At 36.7% G+C, this 15655-nt stretch overlaps 1 protein-coding gene across 6 annotated transcripts in view; it reads left to right on the top strand.

Moving 5' to 3' along the window:
* RECQL (RecQ like helicase) overlaps window positions 1–15655 on the top strand; it is a 20549-nt gene extending 4894 nt beyond the window's left edge. For 5 of the 6 annotated variants that reach the window (XM_071733076.1, XM_071733073.1, XM_071733074.1 and 2 more), the window contains 12 exons: window positions 1326–1505; window positions 2390–2496; window positions 3475–3673; window positions 4170–4336; window positions 5116–5197; window positions 6323–6471; window positions 6558–6675; window positions 8284–8422; window positions 9160–9251; window positions 11582–11801; window positions 12641–12770; window positions 12977–15655. In XM_071733076.1, coding sequence (XP_071589177.1) covers window positions 1326–1505; window positions 2390–2496; window positions 3475–3673; window positions 4170–4336; window positions 5116–5197; window positions 6323–6471; window positions 6558–6675; window positions 8284–8422; window positions 9160–9251; window positions 11582–11801; window positions 12641–12770; window positions 12977–13165 — 1772 coding nt within the window. In that variant the 3' untranslated portion in view covers window positions 13166–15655. The remainder of the gene's footprint in view (window positions 1–1325; window positions 1506–2389; window positions 2497–3474; window positions 3674–4169; window positions 4337–5115; window positions 5198–6322; window positions 6472–6557; window positions 6676–8283; window positions 8423–9159; window positions 9252–11581; window positions 11802–12640; window positions 12771–12976) is intronic. The other variant, XR_011723814.1, reaches the window with a different exon arrangement.

Raw genomic sequence — 15655 nt, 5'->3', positions numbered from 1 at the left:
GCGCTCTCAAAGTATCTTCTTGAGTGGGTAGGACATTAGGTGTGTCATCCATAGATTATATAGTCTCTTACCTAATTATGCAAATTATATGGGTGCTGCCTGCCCAAAGCAGAATAGAGTACATTAGTATGGTAATTAGTCCAAGTGGCAAGTTCCCCATGGTGGTGTAAGGGCTGCTGTTCTTTTGGCAGTGCTGTCTTTCAAGTTAAACATTAACTGAAGTCCAGGATAGCTGGTGGGTCTTGACCATGCTATGCCTAGCCAAATTCAATTCAGATCTTTTTATTATTTTTTTTTCCCCCCCCACTGTCCTCTTTTAGTTCACCTGCAATTTGGAAACACAGTGCTAGTGTATGCCTGTAACTATTGTATGTTTTCTTTTCCAGCTTTTTTTTTAAAAGTGAAAATAATCTTTCAGTCCAATTCATATCTGTTTGCATTTGAGAGAAGTGTTTCTCATGTGCAAGAATAATGATACTTTTTATTTGTGAATCCATGCTGTTGAACAAATATACTTGTTTGGGGCTTAATTCTCTCCTCATATCCTTTGAAAACTAACATCTTTGCGATCAGATTCTGTGCATATGTTGAATAAGAACAGTAGCTAAATTTGATCCCAGTACAAAGCTTACTGAAGTCAGTAGGAGGGATTTCTTGTTTTCAGAGAGCATTGAATCTTGGCTGTGATCTCTAAATTAGGAAGCACCTCAAGTACTGAAGTTGATTCTTGTGTTCCATGTGGTGTAGCCTGGAGTTCCCACAGTTTTTTTGTATCTTAATTTTAATAATGTAAAAATTGTTCTTTGCTTTCTGATGAATCTCAAAATTCAAGTTTTGATAATTAAATCTCTTTGAATAATGCAGTCTTTAGCTCTCTATTGAAAAAAAACATAAGAACATAGGGGTGATTATTCTGGGGAAGAGTAATCTTCCCTTCCCCTCTTTTTTTAAATGCTTATTATCTCTGAAATATATGCAAAAAATGGTACTTCTACATTGTCCTATTTGTAATTACTGAATTTAAGAAACTTATTAATGAGACTGTTGTATGGATCAGTGTCTGGTTTCAATTATTTTCAGGATGGGCTTCTCATTTCATAGTGTTTTCAGAGGCCTGGCTCAGAAATAAGGTTATACAGACTCAGGTGTAGCTTTCTGTGTGACATTACTGAGTCTTTGAACTCTTGCCCAGATCTGTAGATGTATTGCTTCCACATTTAGTTTCTGTATATGTAAATTGACCTTCCTTCTTATATTTTTATAAATTCTCTTATTTTTATCTCTTACAATATCTCTTGGTTTTTAAATTTTTTTTTCCATAACAGATTTTCCATGGTATGAAAAGATAAAAACTGCACTGCAGAGCAAGTTTAAGCTGCAGAAGTTTAGGTCCTTGCAACTTGAAACTATAAATGCTGCAATGTCAGGAAAGGATATATTTCTTGTCATGCCTACAGGTGGTGGAAAGAGCCTTTGCTATCAGCTACCAGCTGTCTGTTCTGATGGTATGTAAGGGAATAAAAGGTCATATATAAAAAACTGGATATAGTTTTCTTCCCATAATAGTTACTTGCAGAATGAACATTGGTGTCTAATATCACAGGAATGGGGAAAAAAGAACAAAGATATGAAAAGATTTATCAGGAATATTTTATATGCTCTCTAATTTTCTCTGAAAATGCAATAGCTTTAAAATAGATCTGCCTCTTTGATGTGATTTATATTTAAATAATTTTTCTAGTTTCCTTTCAGTATGTTGTGTGATTAAACTCTGAAAGAACTTTTTAAAAGTGTGCCACTATTTGTTTTTCTTTCCCCTTTTATTCAATGTACAGACTGTAAATTATCAAACTATGTATATCTGTTATTCGCATGTTCCACTCTAAACGTTTAGGTTCAGGTTATTTGGGAGAAAATTTGTGTATTAATTTTAAAAAAATAACTATTTAGTTTTAGTTTTTATTTTGTTTTGTTTTTTAAAGAACCTATATGATTGCATGGAAGTTTACTAAAAGGCTTTACTTTGGTCTTATAACAAAGACCAAGTTTACCAGTACCTAGAATTGCTTAGTTATGTGGTAAATTAGCACTTTAGGACACAGGTTTGAGTCTAACTTTGCTTTGTTTATCAGCTCTTACACACAGTTGCAGCTCGGTTGTTGTGGTCAATATTGTAAGAGGTGTGTGTCACAGGCGATTGATTTATGTCCTTATGTGATCTGGCACTCACTTATCAGCCAGTTAGTAGGGGAGTCTGTCACTGTGTATCAATCTTAAGCTTGTTTTTGTCAGTTTCTTCAGAACAGGGTGGCTGCGTTAGTGAGATGTACTAGAAGAGGTATTTGTGACATCTGAACCGTTCAGTTTGCACAATGATTGATTGTTACAGGTTTCACACTTGTGGTGTGTCCTTTGATATCACTGATGGAAGATCAGCTCATGGTTTTGGAACAGCTTGGTATTTCTGCAACTTTATTAAATGCTTCAAGCAGTAAGGTATGTTTGACTGCCAAGCGTTTATGGGGTTTGTGATCTATGTGCTGGTGTCTTGCCTCTGTCTGTGTTATTTATTATTATTCTTAACACTGAATTAATGGCAGTTTTATCAGCTAATGCCATTCTATCGCTGGTATCTTGCCAGCTATGTGCTGCGATGCAGATACTGTCAATGAGTATCTTGCACTCTTGCTTCCATGACAAGGATGCTTGCAAGCCAACACCTTTCATAGAAATACATTTCATGGGATTATTAAGAGGATGGTGAGGTACTTTTGACTAATGTATATTGTAGATTTTTACCCAGTTGCTAGAGTTAAGAGAAGATTGGAGCAGGTAATTTCTGTCCTCTAATAACATGTTGAGCAGTACAGGCTTTTACATATAATTATTTTTCTTACTTTAGCATTGTAAGCTGTTTGATCTGGAGGCCAAGAAGCAACTTATTTCCAGTCTGTTATTAGTCAATTATTTTTTACAGTGAAATGGATTTTTCTGACTACCAGGAGGACAGGGCCATTAACTTGCACGTGCCACTGAATTTGATAGGTTAGTGGCTTTATGCAATGTGCCAAACTTGGAGCCTGCTTTGAGGCTGGAGTGCTTTGAAAACTAGTGGAAATTACAGTTGTGTGTAAGAAATTATTTTATATGTGTGGTAGTACCACAGTCATATTTAGTATTTAGTATTTATTGGGAAAATACTGATACCCAATGTAGAAGTTAAGACAAATATTCAGTAGTTTGTGTTTCCAAAGTTCTGTGACAGATTTTCCAAGTTTTAAAATTAACCCTTTATATGTATAATGATCTTCTGCAAAGACTTACATTAGTGGTAAATACTATGTAGCAGTTTATCAGTCTCAGTTAATTACCCCTTATAAGCTCTTAATACCCCCTTAAGAATCTTAACACTAAGCATCTTCTGTGTGTTGTCCTAGTTTGTTAACCCCTGATTTCTCCTTTTGTTTTGAACAGGAACATGTGAAGTGGGTTCATTCTGAAATGCTAAACAGAAATTCACAACTGAAGCTCATTTATGTGACCCCAGAGAAGATTGCAAAAAGCAAAATGTTCATGTCAAAGCTCGAGAAAGCTTATCAAGGGGGGTGTCTTGCTCGCATTGCTGTAGATGAGGTCCATTGCTGTAGTCAATGGGGCCATGATTTCAGGCCTGGTATGCTCATTAGAAATTCTGTTTATGGTGTTACTCAGATATTAATAAAATATAAGCTAGGCCTGAAGTAAAGCCAGGTGCTTTCTTCAGATATTAAGTAAATGCATATATGGAAGTTCTTGTGTTAGCTCAAGGACTAAATTTAATTCACAAATTATTTTATTGCTTTATTAAACAGATCTGTAAAATAACCAGAATGATGGTTTGTGTGATGCCACTATTTTTCTAACTTTTTAAGAACTTCTTTTTCAATTTTCTGAATTGTGGCTGGTTTATAAAATTCAATTAGAGGAGAAAATGTATATTTTGATAAGTGTGACCTTTTTATTACTTCATTTGATTGTATAAATTAGTTCTGTAGTAAATAGATCAGTAATAACATTTATTGCAATATTAAACCATTTAATGCTACCTATATTAATATCTTTTTAAGCTTTGGATCTGTGTTATGTCAAAACCTTTTCTTTTCCTTTTTTTTTTTTTTTTTCTTGCTTAGACTACAAGTCTCTTGGTATCTTGAAAAGACAGTTTCCCAATACTCCCTTGATTGGACTGACAGCAACAGCTACAAATCATGTTTTAAAGGATGCTCAGAAAATTTTGCACATTCAGAAGTGCATTACCTTCACTGCATCTTTCAACCGCCCCAATCTTTACTATGAGGTATGATGTCTTCCTACCTGTTTGTATGAATCTGCAGTGCAGTCAGATTCCCTTCTGGAAGTTGCAGCTGATGAATTTTGGAACAGATTTTCAGTTAATTTTTATTTTAAAGATAAATAGTTTTTCAGCTGAATGATGATACTCTTTCACATCTTCATCTGCAGAGGAACTGGCACTGCTCTGTCCTTGTGAGCAAGGCTTGGGAGGGTTTTGAATACATGTAAGGGAGAATTTCCTTACTGAGAGGGTAGTTGGGCACTGAAATGGGCTGATTGGGGCAGTGGTGGAGACACCATCCTTGGAGGTATTTAAAAACCCCTGTAGATGAGGCACTTCAGGACATGTTCTAAGGGGCATGTGTTTATTTATTTGTTTGATTATTTGTTTATTTATATTTTTGGAGGAGCAGTGTTGATGGTTGGATGTGGTGATCTTGGAGGTCTTTTCCAACAATGACAATTCTGGGACTGTGTACCCAAACTGCTTCCAAATTGTTGGAAAATCTGTCATATGTTTGCAAAAAGTTGTGAATTGTTGTGTTGCATTTTTGGCTTGACCACAGCTTTTTTTTTATTTATTGTTCCTCATGGAAAAACTTGAGCCCTTTTTTTCTCTATGGAATTCTGAGATGTAATCTGACTACACAAGGGGAATCTAGTAATTTTGGCTAAATGGCAGAATAGATGTTTATTGTACTGGAAGAAGTAGAATAATAGGATCATTTATCAGATTGCTTTCCCACTGAAAGAGCTCTCTGGCATGTGCTTATTATTTTTGAGGTTCGACATAAGCCTTCAAATAATGAAGATTTCATTGAGGATATAGTTAAGATCATTAATGGAAGATACAAAGGACTTTCAGGTAAGAAGTATTAAAAAAAATAATAATTTTTTTTTATAGTCTTCTGTACTACAGGAATGTTTTCAAGTGTTCCTGAAATGTGTAGAGGTATTCTGCTTTCACTATGCATTAAGCATCCAGCATAAAAATAATTTTTTTAAAATCCACACATTTAATAGTTACCCTTTCCCATCATTAGTGCTTAGAAGTCTTTATGATTTACTTTATTAAAATAATTTACGTAATTATTCACTTAAAATGTTGGTCTATACAGAGCAATTCTTAGTTAAGGATAATTCATAGTTAAATTCATAGTTAAGGATAATAACAATTTTTAAAATTGTAGAAACAGGCTTAAAAAAGGTTTTCTCTGTTACTAAATCATGCCCATACCGCTTATAATCTGTGTGTCAGGAAACTTAATGTCTTTAAAGCTACTTTTTCATAGCTGCTCATAAGATTAATTTATTATTCAGTGCCCTGCGTGGGTGTGAGGTTGAGTGAATTGCACTTCTGTGATGAATGCAGAACTGAGACTTCGTGTAATCAGGAAACTACGTAGTGCAAATAAAGTGGAGAGCCATGTTACAAAGGCACCTCAGTTACAAAAGAACTCAGTTTTCCAGAGCAGCAATCTGTCCCTGTCTCTTCTGTAGAGCTGTGTGGCTGTGCTGAGCAGCTCCCCAAGTACAAACTGTGCTAAGATCATCACAAACTGTGTGGGTTTGTGTGTAATCTCTGATTTAGCCCGGCCTGACTGAAGACAAAAAGCAGATTTATCCACAACCTCAGATGCAGTGTCATAGACTCATAAGTAACTGCACCCCTTTACATGAGCATTAGTAACCTTAGTTACTAATTAGTTACCATTAGTCCTTCTTGAACATTAATGGAACACTTCCATGGCTATGTGGATTGGCACCCACATTTTCACTTTAGCCACCAAGTCAAAGCTGATAATTGAAGTTCCATTCCTGGCTATCACTACCAAAGACTGAATAGGCACAAAGATTATTTACTGAGTTTTATTTATTTATTTTAAGTTAATAAAACTTTATAACTTGTTTTAAAGTACTGGAGATTGTTTTGGGTTTTTTTGTTTGTTTTTTTTTTTTAAGACAATAAGGCATTTTTACTTTTGTGCAGGAATTGTTTACTGTTTTTCTCAGAAAGATTCTGAGCAAGTTACTGTGAGTTTGCAGAAACTGGGAATCAAGGCTGGTACTTACCATGCAAACATGGATGCTAAATATAAAACCAAAGTTCATAAAGGATGGTCAGCAAATCAAATCCAGGTAAAGCAGATACTTCTCATAGACTCCTAATCTCATTTAAACAAGTTGTGTTTTGGTACCTTTATGGTATCTTCATCTTATTTCAGGTTGTAGTGGCAACTGTTGCTTTTGGCATGGGAATTGATAAACCTGATGTGAGGTTTGTAATTCATCATTCTATGAGCAAATCCATGGAGAACTACTACCAAGAGAGTGGACGTGCAGGTACTGTAGGAAATGGCTTTTGCAAAGTAGCCTGTCACATCTGTTAAGCCCATGAAATTCTACTTTGGTTTTGGCTGTTTGTGTTTTGTGTTGTTTTTGAGACAGATTTAAAAGTGTATAATGCCACTCTACCTCTGTGAAGATGCTTTAAAGCAAATGTAAATTACATTAATGATCTTGGGCCTTTGTGCTGCAGTGTAGTAAATAATAACTGAATACATAGTCCTTTACCTCAAACATTTTTTTATTATTTGCTTTCTGTGACACAGCTTACTGGAATAATAACATTGACTCATAAGATGTATGTTACAGAAATTTTTATTTTTTTTTTAACTTGCATAGCAGCTGGGGTACATGATTTGCTCAGACCTTCTCTAAATTATGTCTGTTTACTGTATGAATTTTAGTGGTCACAGAAATACAAACAGGATGGGGAGTTTGAAGAAGGTAATTTTAAGGATTGATCAGTGTATAGCAGCACTAAATACCTGTTACAGCTGAAATACATGTTTTGTAATGTTTTGTTTTGATTTTCTTTTTTTTTTTTTTTTTTGACATTGTGCATTATTGCTTTTTCAAAGATTTGAATCTGTGTGAAAGAGCTTTTTAATGACCCTGAGAGGTAATTGTTTGGGATTTTAACTATGCATCTATGATAGAAATTTGCCTTAAAGGTGGCCTAAGAAATACAGGAGTCATCAAAGTTTGTGGGAGTTTGCACCTGCTTGTGCTGGAGAGACTAGATGCTGAGACAGTTATTTTACAGTAATTATCAACTTGCAGTGATTAGGGCAAACTTTTGACTGTTTCTTTTTTCATAACAAATGAGATTCATCTGGGCAGGGGATTAATACAGCACTGTTACTCATTTGCCTGAACATACTACTTACATTATGAAACCTTTTTCCCCTTGACTGCCCATCCAAGTGAAATAGTTCTTTTCTGTTATATGTTAATAATTTTTGTTTATTTGGTTGGTTGGTTTTAAACTTTAGGGTGTTTAGACCTTTTCTGCTGTTCTTTCTTCTCATCAATACGTCATTGGAAAGGGGGGCCAATGGGAAAGAAGAGAAGATTTAAGATCAGCTGTGGAATACAGTTAGTTTTAAAGGGAATAATTTATTAAATCATACCTAATTCTTTGCTTATTACTATTAATACCTAATTAGGTATTTGAAGCTCGCAATGTCTTTTAATCAAATAAGAATCAGGCATTTATTTTATTTAATTTTATTTTATTTGGTTTGAATCCTCTAGAAGTTGTTAGAGTGAGAAAATGGTGATTTCACTGACTTTCTATATGTCATAGGTACTTTTATTTTAGTTGTTAGAGTCAAAGTCTTCATTATGTAGTATTTTCAGTTTGCTTGATTCTGCAGTTGCAAAAGACTGTTCCAAATCTATTTTATTTCTAGTCTGTATCATGCCAAGCTCTATTGGCTAATATATTATACTTGATATTCTTTTAGTCATGTTCTTTCCATATTGAGACTGTAGAAGCCCATGCATATAAGAGGGGAGGGGAGTTGTACCAGAAAATGCTATGCTTAATGCAGATTTTTCTAAAGTTTAAAGTCTGAATTTTTTGTTTATTTTAATGCATTGCAGGTAGAGATGACCAAAAAGCTGACTGTATTTTGTATTATGGTTTTGGAGATATATTCAGAATCAGCTCAATGGTAGTGATGGAAAATGTAGGGCAAGAGAAGCTGTATGATATGGTGTCTTACTGCCAGAATATGAACAAGTAAGTTACTGTGGTGGCTTGATTCCTTAGTTTTTAAAGAGCCTAAATTTGTTATGATTTTGGAGGGCTATTTTAAGAAAAAGCACCTTACACACCCTCCCCTCTCCCCAAAACCAAGAGTAAACAAAAAACAAAAAAATCCCAAGACGCTGTTGAAATATTACCACTGTAAGATGCTGGATTTTGGAGTTTGGTTATGGAGTTTGGTTTGACTGCTCTGTATGTGTTCTCTTGACTGTTGGTGTATTGCTTGCAAGCATCAGGATAATGTTCTGGAAGCAGCTGTGTTGAGGTAAAATATCTATCAACGGTGTTTGGATTTCAAATCCCAATCTCAGCAAATACTGCAATGCTTTGAATATGGAGAACACTCACATCTATGGTGTGGAGAACTCCATGAATTCAGTGTAGCCTTTGTTGGCCTCAATTTAGGCTTCAGTTCATATTCTTATGATTTTTCATTTTATTGAAATTGCAGACAACCAAACTTTAACCAAACTCTCTCTAGAGCTGTTTAGTATTTTTGAAAGCTACTAGTTACTCCTAATAGCTTAACTGACAGGGAATAAATACTGTGTTGCAGTGTTTGTTTTCTGATTTTTACCTGAGGTAGTTCTTCATGCTTGTTTTGAGACAGGAGCTGACCCAGGGAACCTTCTGTATGTCAGTTTCATGATTTATAACACAGGTGTATACAGTTCTCTTTTATAGCCTCTCTTTGCTCTCTGTTCTTTCAGGTGTCGTCGGGTCCTCATAGCTCATCATTTCGATGAAGTATGGGATTCTGCAAACTGCAACAGGATGTGTGATAACTGTTGTAGAGAGAACTGTAAGTAAATGATTTTTATAACCAGGGACAGAGAACATAAAGAAGGTTGGTTTAAAGAAAAACCTAGTTTAGGCAATTTGTGAGCACTTCTGTAAAGCGTGTTTCTAATATTGCCTCTTTCCAAGGTTCAGCTTTTGTTATGAACATCAGTTTCCAGTGGCTAAGTGCTGCCAAATTTAGGGTGTTGAGAATGACTCTTCCTGGCTTTGCACTTTGCCTGAGGCCAAACACTTTGGTATCTTTATGGCTCAGCTGCTTATCTGTTTCCAAAAATGAAGCTGGGGCAAGGGATATATTGGCTTACCTGCTTTAAAAAGCTTATTTTGTGTTGGGTTTTGTTTCAGGATTTTTTGGGGGTGGGAAAGCTTTATTTCTGAGAAGGAGCCTCTTGCTCTCTGCGTACCAAACTGTTCACACTTTAGCTCTGAGAAGGCACAGTTTTCACATGCCCTTTTATAGCTTGCCTGGTAAAATCTCTGGATTTCAGTGCTTCAGGCTCATGGGATCTGCCTGTGTCAGGACTGCATGACAGTGATGCAGGGTGACTGAGCACAATACTGCAGGATTTTGCTGTTTGTTAGCCCTAATGGCACAGTGTCAGGCATTGGAATGGCCTGCCCAGGACAGTGGTGGAGTCACCATCCCTGGGGGCATTTAAAAGGCATTTGGACCTGGTCTTAAGGACATGGCTTAGTAGTTAGATTCTGGTGTTGGTCAAAGGTTGGACGGGGTGATCTTGGAGGTCTCTTCCAACCTAAACATTCTGTCTGGTGTGTCCTCTTCCTCTGGAAGATAGTCTGGATCATAAGAGGGGCAGATGTTGACTGTAGACAACTTGGGAGATTATATGAAACAGGATCAGCTACATGGTAAAGGAGGATGGTTTCAGCAGAATGAGGTTCTGAGATATAAGGTATTTTGCTTCTTTGAGGCAAACATCTTGGGCAGTGTTGCATAGGGAGTTTAGACTACATTTTTCATGGGTGATTGACGGATGCTTTTCATACCCATCCAGAAGCCCTGAGTCTCTGAAGATGCACAAAGTATCTGTTGCTGCACTTGCTAAGTGTGAGCTCTGGATTAGATCTAGAAAATCCCATGCAAAGTTAGAAAGCTCTGAAAAGAGTGCTGAGAAAAAGTCGGTTTGGGGCATCCCTAATTGGATTCACAGAGTCATAAGTTCATTTGAGGACAGGTGAATTCTTGTTATATGTGGAAAATACCATCTCTTCATACTACATAACTGATGCAAAGTATTTCAGTTATGTAGTGATCAGCACTTGAAAAACATACATGGACTCTTTTAAGGTCAGAGTTGTTCCTCACTAGACTTCACTTCCCTGTACATTTTTGAGAGCTTAAGTAGAAAAAACAAAGGCATTTAACTTGGTTGGTTGTTTGGGGTTTTTTTTTCCTTTATAAAGTTAGTTATATCTATATAATCAAACTGTTCTGCAAAATCATGCAAGTGGCAATGTCTTGTTTTCTTTTATTTGAAAATGAGGCTCAGCTGGGATTTATTCTGGGATCAAAGGTTGAGAAGGGTGTGGATCTAGTTTGTACCCAAGACTTACAGGAGCCATGTGATCAAGTATAGTTGGAATATATTCTGCTTACTGCTGGTTTACCCAAGCATTACTTGTTTACATAAACAAGGGCTGAGAAAACCTAGTAGTAGTACTAATTTTTGTAGTAGTAGTAATTTTTAGTATGGCAGTTGGGGTAATTCTGTCATGATGTGATCATGCAGTAGAATCATGGTCATCATGTACTATGTGGATGTATTAGTGCTTGGAATAATTATTCATGGTGAAAGTAGTTTGTATAATGAAATTAAGACTTTTTTTTGTGCCTCATTTTATCTGTAAGTGTCTTGAGAGAAGAAATATCTCACTTATATTCTTCAGTTCCTCTTTGCTCTCCAATATTGCCATAATAAATATTATGGGTGAAGAAAACAAATCCATCTGCAGAGCAACAAAGTAGCTACCTTAGACATTTTATGTTTTATAAATGCTTCTTAATTATAATTTGTGTGGTTTGTAATGTTAAATACATGTAAAAATGTTTGCAGTGCAGAATTGGAGTTTTAATAATGAAGTAGAAAGATAAATGTAAGCTTGAGTATAAATAGATCCTAATTTGACAGACTGAAAGTTACAACTTTTGTTAATTTGTAGTCTAAACCCAAAGCTTTGCTATTATATCTTTGTGCTGTATATATTTATAGATGTATACCTATAAATATATGAGTACATATGTATGTGTACAGCTAGTGTATATATGGATGCAATCTAAACTTGCTCTTTAAATATTACTTCTACTTGTAGCATGTGAGAAAATGGATATAACAGGATACTGCAGGGATCTAATCAAGATACTCGAGCAAGCTGAAAGAATGAGTGAGAAACTCACCCCACTGAAATTAATTGATGCATGGTCTGGGAAAGGTGTTTCTAAACTCAGGGTGGCTGAAGTTACTCCACCAAAGCACCCTCGAGAGGAACTGGAGAGAGTTATTGCCCATCTACTGCTGCAACAGTATCTGAAGTACGTATGGTGACAAGTACTTTTTTTTTAACATCTAGTATTTTTTCTTCACTGTTGTGTTACTTAGTTATGGTATTGATGGATAATTCTGTAGTCTCACTTCTAGCCTTCATTTCAGATATATTTTTAAAAATCCTGAAAAGATATTACTACTTTAAAATGTTATAACAGAAGTTGGAACATTTTAAATGCTGCATTTCATGCAAATTAAATAGCTGCTATCTTCTCCATTTGGGCTGGACCTTTAAATCTGCAAGAGGCTTCATTCTGGAGAAATCTCCTGCTTATACAAGAGGCCATTTAATTCCATGGTTAACAAAGCAAATGGAGTTACCCAGAGAAATCTAAGTCAGAACAGACTGGCTAATGTGCAAGGTACTACTCAGAAAGAAAGCACAGTGAAAACAACAGCTTCTGGTTGTCTGTGTGGTATATTTTTTGTCTTTTCATATCTTTTTAGAAGTTTAAAAATTATGGTACAAATCAAATATTCCCTTTATTTTTGACTTAATTTTTTCTTGGCATCACTTTCTACAGATGAGTTTTTATACTTTTGAGAGGGTGAGCAAATGGCTTAGGACACTTTTTTTATCTTGTTTTCCTCCATGTATTCCAACAGATTGATACATGTGGGTGTGTAAAGTTCCACAAATGTAAGTACATTGTGTTGGTCAGATTCTCTCTAAATTGAGTGATTACCAGCTTGAAAAGATAAAGGAGAATTAAGCTTCTATTTGAAACATCCATAAGAAGGGTTCATATATTCCATCTTTGCCTTGTGTGGGCTCGGCTGTCTTTGTCACCAACCTTCTGTTTTAACACTGGTTTCATTTATGTAGGGAAGACTTCAGCTTCACAGCATTTGCTACAATATCCTACCTGAAGATAGGACCAAAAGCAGATCTGCTGAAAAACAAGGCACACGTCATCACTATAGAATGGATAACAAACAAACAAAGTGTTTACAAGGTATCTGTACTATCTGTACTGACTTCCTCTAGAAATATATTTTTCATTATAGGTTATTTTAATAGCTTGGTATCATCCCAATATGTTTTTCAAAGTAATTCAATCAATGGGATTTAAAGTAAATCTGATATTCTGTCTTGTATGGGAATACTAAAAAGGAAGAAAAACAATGTTAGGCTTCTAATAGAAGTGTTTATAACTTACAGGACAAACCATCTCAGTCTTCGAATTCAAAAGGAAGCAGAGAGCATGCTCAGACTGTTTCAAAGACTGTCCAAGATTCGGTGGTGAAGAAGTCACAGAAACATAAAGGGCTGAACTGTGGTTCTGGTGTAAAGGCAAAGAAGCTTAAGCTAGAGGCAGGTGGAGATGACCAGCCAGTAGTTCTTGACTGAGTCTCACAGACCACATTTAGGATCTAACCATGTTTGCCTCTCCATGGACAATGCAGTTTGTAAGTTCAGTTTCCTTTTTCAGTAACTTTTTTTTTTTTCCATTTTTAAAAATAAAAACAAACTGTGGGAAGCAAGTGTCTTTAAAACCCTAATATTTAGCAAAAGTGTAGTAGTTGAGGGAACAAGGTTTCTGTCAAAGGTTTAAGGCTGGGTTGGCTATTAAACATGACAGATGTTTTCTATTAACCCTTTTCCCTTCTGAGAAGGGGAAGATAACAATTGAAACAGGCTAGAAAAAAAACCAAACAGTTTTTTTGTAATATTAATAGACAAATAATGAAATCTATAGAAACATACACAAAACCAGGATTGAGCTTCACTTATGACAGTCCCATGACCACCACTGCTACAGGACTGGCACTGGAAAATCTCAGGTTGTACTCAGCAGCAGGAAGGAACTGGATTCAACAAAACATGGATTGAGATTGAAGGCAAAAGAACAGAGTCCTCCTTGGGTACTGACCATGGAAGGGAAGAGGTTGACTCTTGTGACCCCTCAGCTTTACACTGAGTATGTGTATGGGACAGAATACCTCCTTGCTCAGTTTTGGGTCACCTATCTGCTTCTCTCCACAGGTGTGACCCCTTTATGCCCTTTCACTTTTAGGCACATAAGTTCAGCAGAAACCTTGATTTTTATAGGACCTTTCAGTGTACCATTGATACCTTAGTAATAACTACAGATATCAAGTATTATCAATTCTAGAAGCAGACCCTGAGAAATGTCAACCTCAGAAAGTGCAGTAACTTAAAAGAGACTGAATTGAAAGGCAAAATTACTGAAAGAATTGGTCCTGTTCTAGTTCAAACCAGGACAGCTTCATATCAAAATAACTTGGTGTGTATCATCAGCAATGACTAAAAAATGCAAGTAATTACCGTGTTGTGTATTTAACTCCTTTGGAAGTGTAGAGTATAGTAACACTATTGCACAAACAATGCAGGCTGGAAGGATCTTCCAGAGATCATCTGGTGCAATCTCCTGCTCAAAGCAGGTCTGGTTGAAAGAGGATACTCAGGGCTGTGTCCAGCTAAGTTCTCCCAGGATGGAGATTCCACAACCCCTCTCAGCACCTGTTCCAGTGTTTGCCTTCATGACTGAAAAAAGGACATTCTTAGAGGTAATTATTTCCTATGCTGCATCTTCTCTTTTGCCTCTTCTGAGAAGTCTGGACCTATGGCTGTTGCACTCTTCCACTAGGAGTTAAAGACCACAGCAATGTGACAGTTTTTGAATCTGGAAGAATTCCAGTTATGTTTCTCCTCTCCAAGCCCCTGCTTCTGCTGAGCATCTAGGCTTGGTAGCCCTCTGTTAGACACAGTCCAGTGTTTCAGTATGTTTCTTCTACTGGGAAGTGCAGAACCTAACCCAGCACTCTGGCTGTAATCTCACAGTGCCCACAAAGAGCCTTTGCTAAATTGCTGATTATTTTCCTGCTAATATAGTCTACTATGCAGTTGTCTCTTCTGCAGAGGTGCACTGCTGAATCCCCTTAGGCTACTGGGAACCTGTTTTTTATTTTCTGCAAACCTACTTTCTCACCAGTCTGGCCTCACACTATTGTTGGGTGGTGTTACTCCATCCCAGATGCAGCACTTAGCTTTTACCTTTAATTTAGAGGTCCCTGTAAACAGCAGTGCTGCCCTCCAGTGTATCAGCAGCTCTCCAGCCTTGGTATTGGGTGCAGAGTGTCTGGGGCACCCTCCATCCTTGTACCTAGATTGATAGTGAAGGCCCTAAATCATACAGGGCCCAGTATGGATCTGTGAACATTGCTGCTAGGAAATAGTCACCAGTTGGACTTTGTATCACAGATCCCAACTCTTTGAACCAGGTGATCCAAACAACTTTCTGCCTACCTTGTACATTTATTCAGTCCCTATCTTGCTGTTCAAATGAGGCAAAAAATGAGTACCTCAGCCTCTTCCCTGTCCTGTGTCACTAGTTCCCCTAAACCTCTAAGCAGTGACACTATACCTTTCTTTCTTACCCTTGTTTTTACTGATAAACTGTTTACAGAAGCTTTTGTTCCTACCTTTCACATCCTTTGCTTGTTCCACTTCCAGATAAGCTTTTACCTTTTTAACTCCCTCCCTGCAAGGTCAGGCAATGTCCCTGTGTGTTCTGGGTATCCTGTATCTTCTGCCTTCTTCCTTGTGTTTGAACTAGCTGAGTAATTAATTTCCAAACAAGGAGCAAGCCACGTGGCTTAGTGCTGTCCCACATTCAGACAACAAAGAATCACAGGACAGTCCGGGGGAGAAGGGACCTGTAAAAATCATCTGGTCCAGCCTCTCTGGGGAAAGTGAGTGTGTCCAGGTGTGTCTTGGAAACAGTGACAGGGACTCCACCTGTGCAGGTTGTACCAGTTATTGATGTGAAACACTTCCTTTCTTATGTTTAAATAAACCTGAAGGAGTGCTCAAAAA

The sequence above is a fragment of the Heliangelus exortis genome, chromosome 1 (assembly GCF_036169615.1).
Source record: "Heliangelus exortis chromosome 1, bHelExo1.hap1, whole genome shotgun sequence".
In the NCBI taxonomy this organism is placed as follows: domain Eukaryota; kingdom Metazoa; phylum Chordata; class Aves; order Apodiformes; family Trochilidae; genus Heliangelus; species Heliangelus exortis.
The sequence above is the reverse complement of the archived record's forward strand: the minus strand, read 5'-3'. Positions and strand labels throughout refer to the sequence as shown.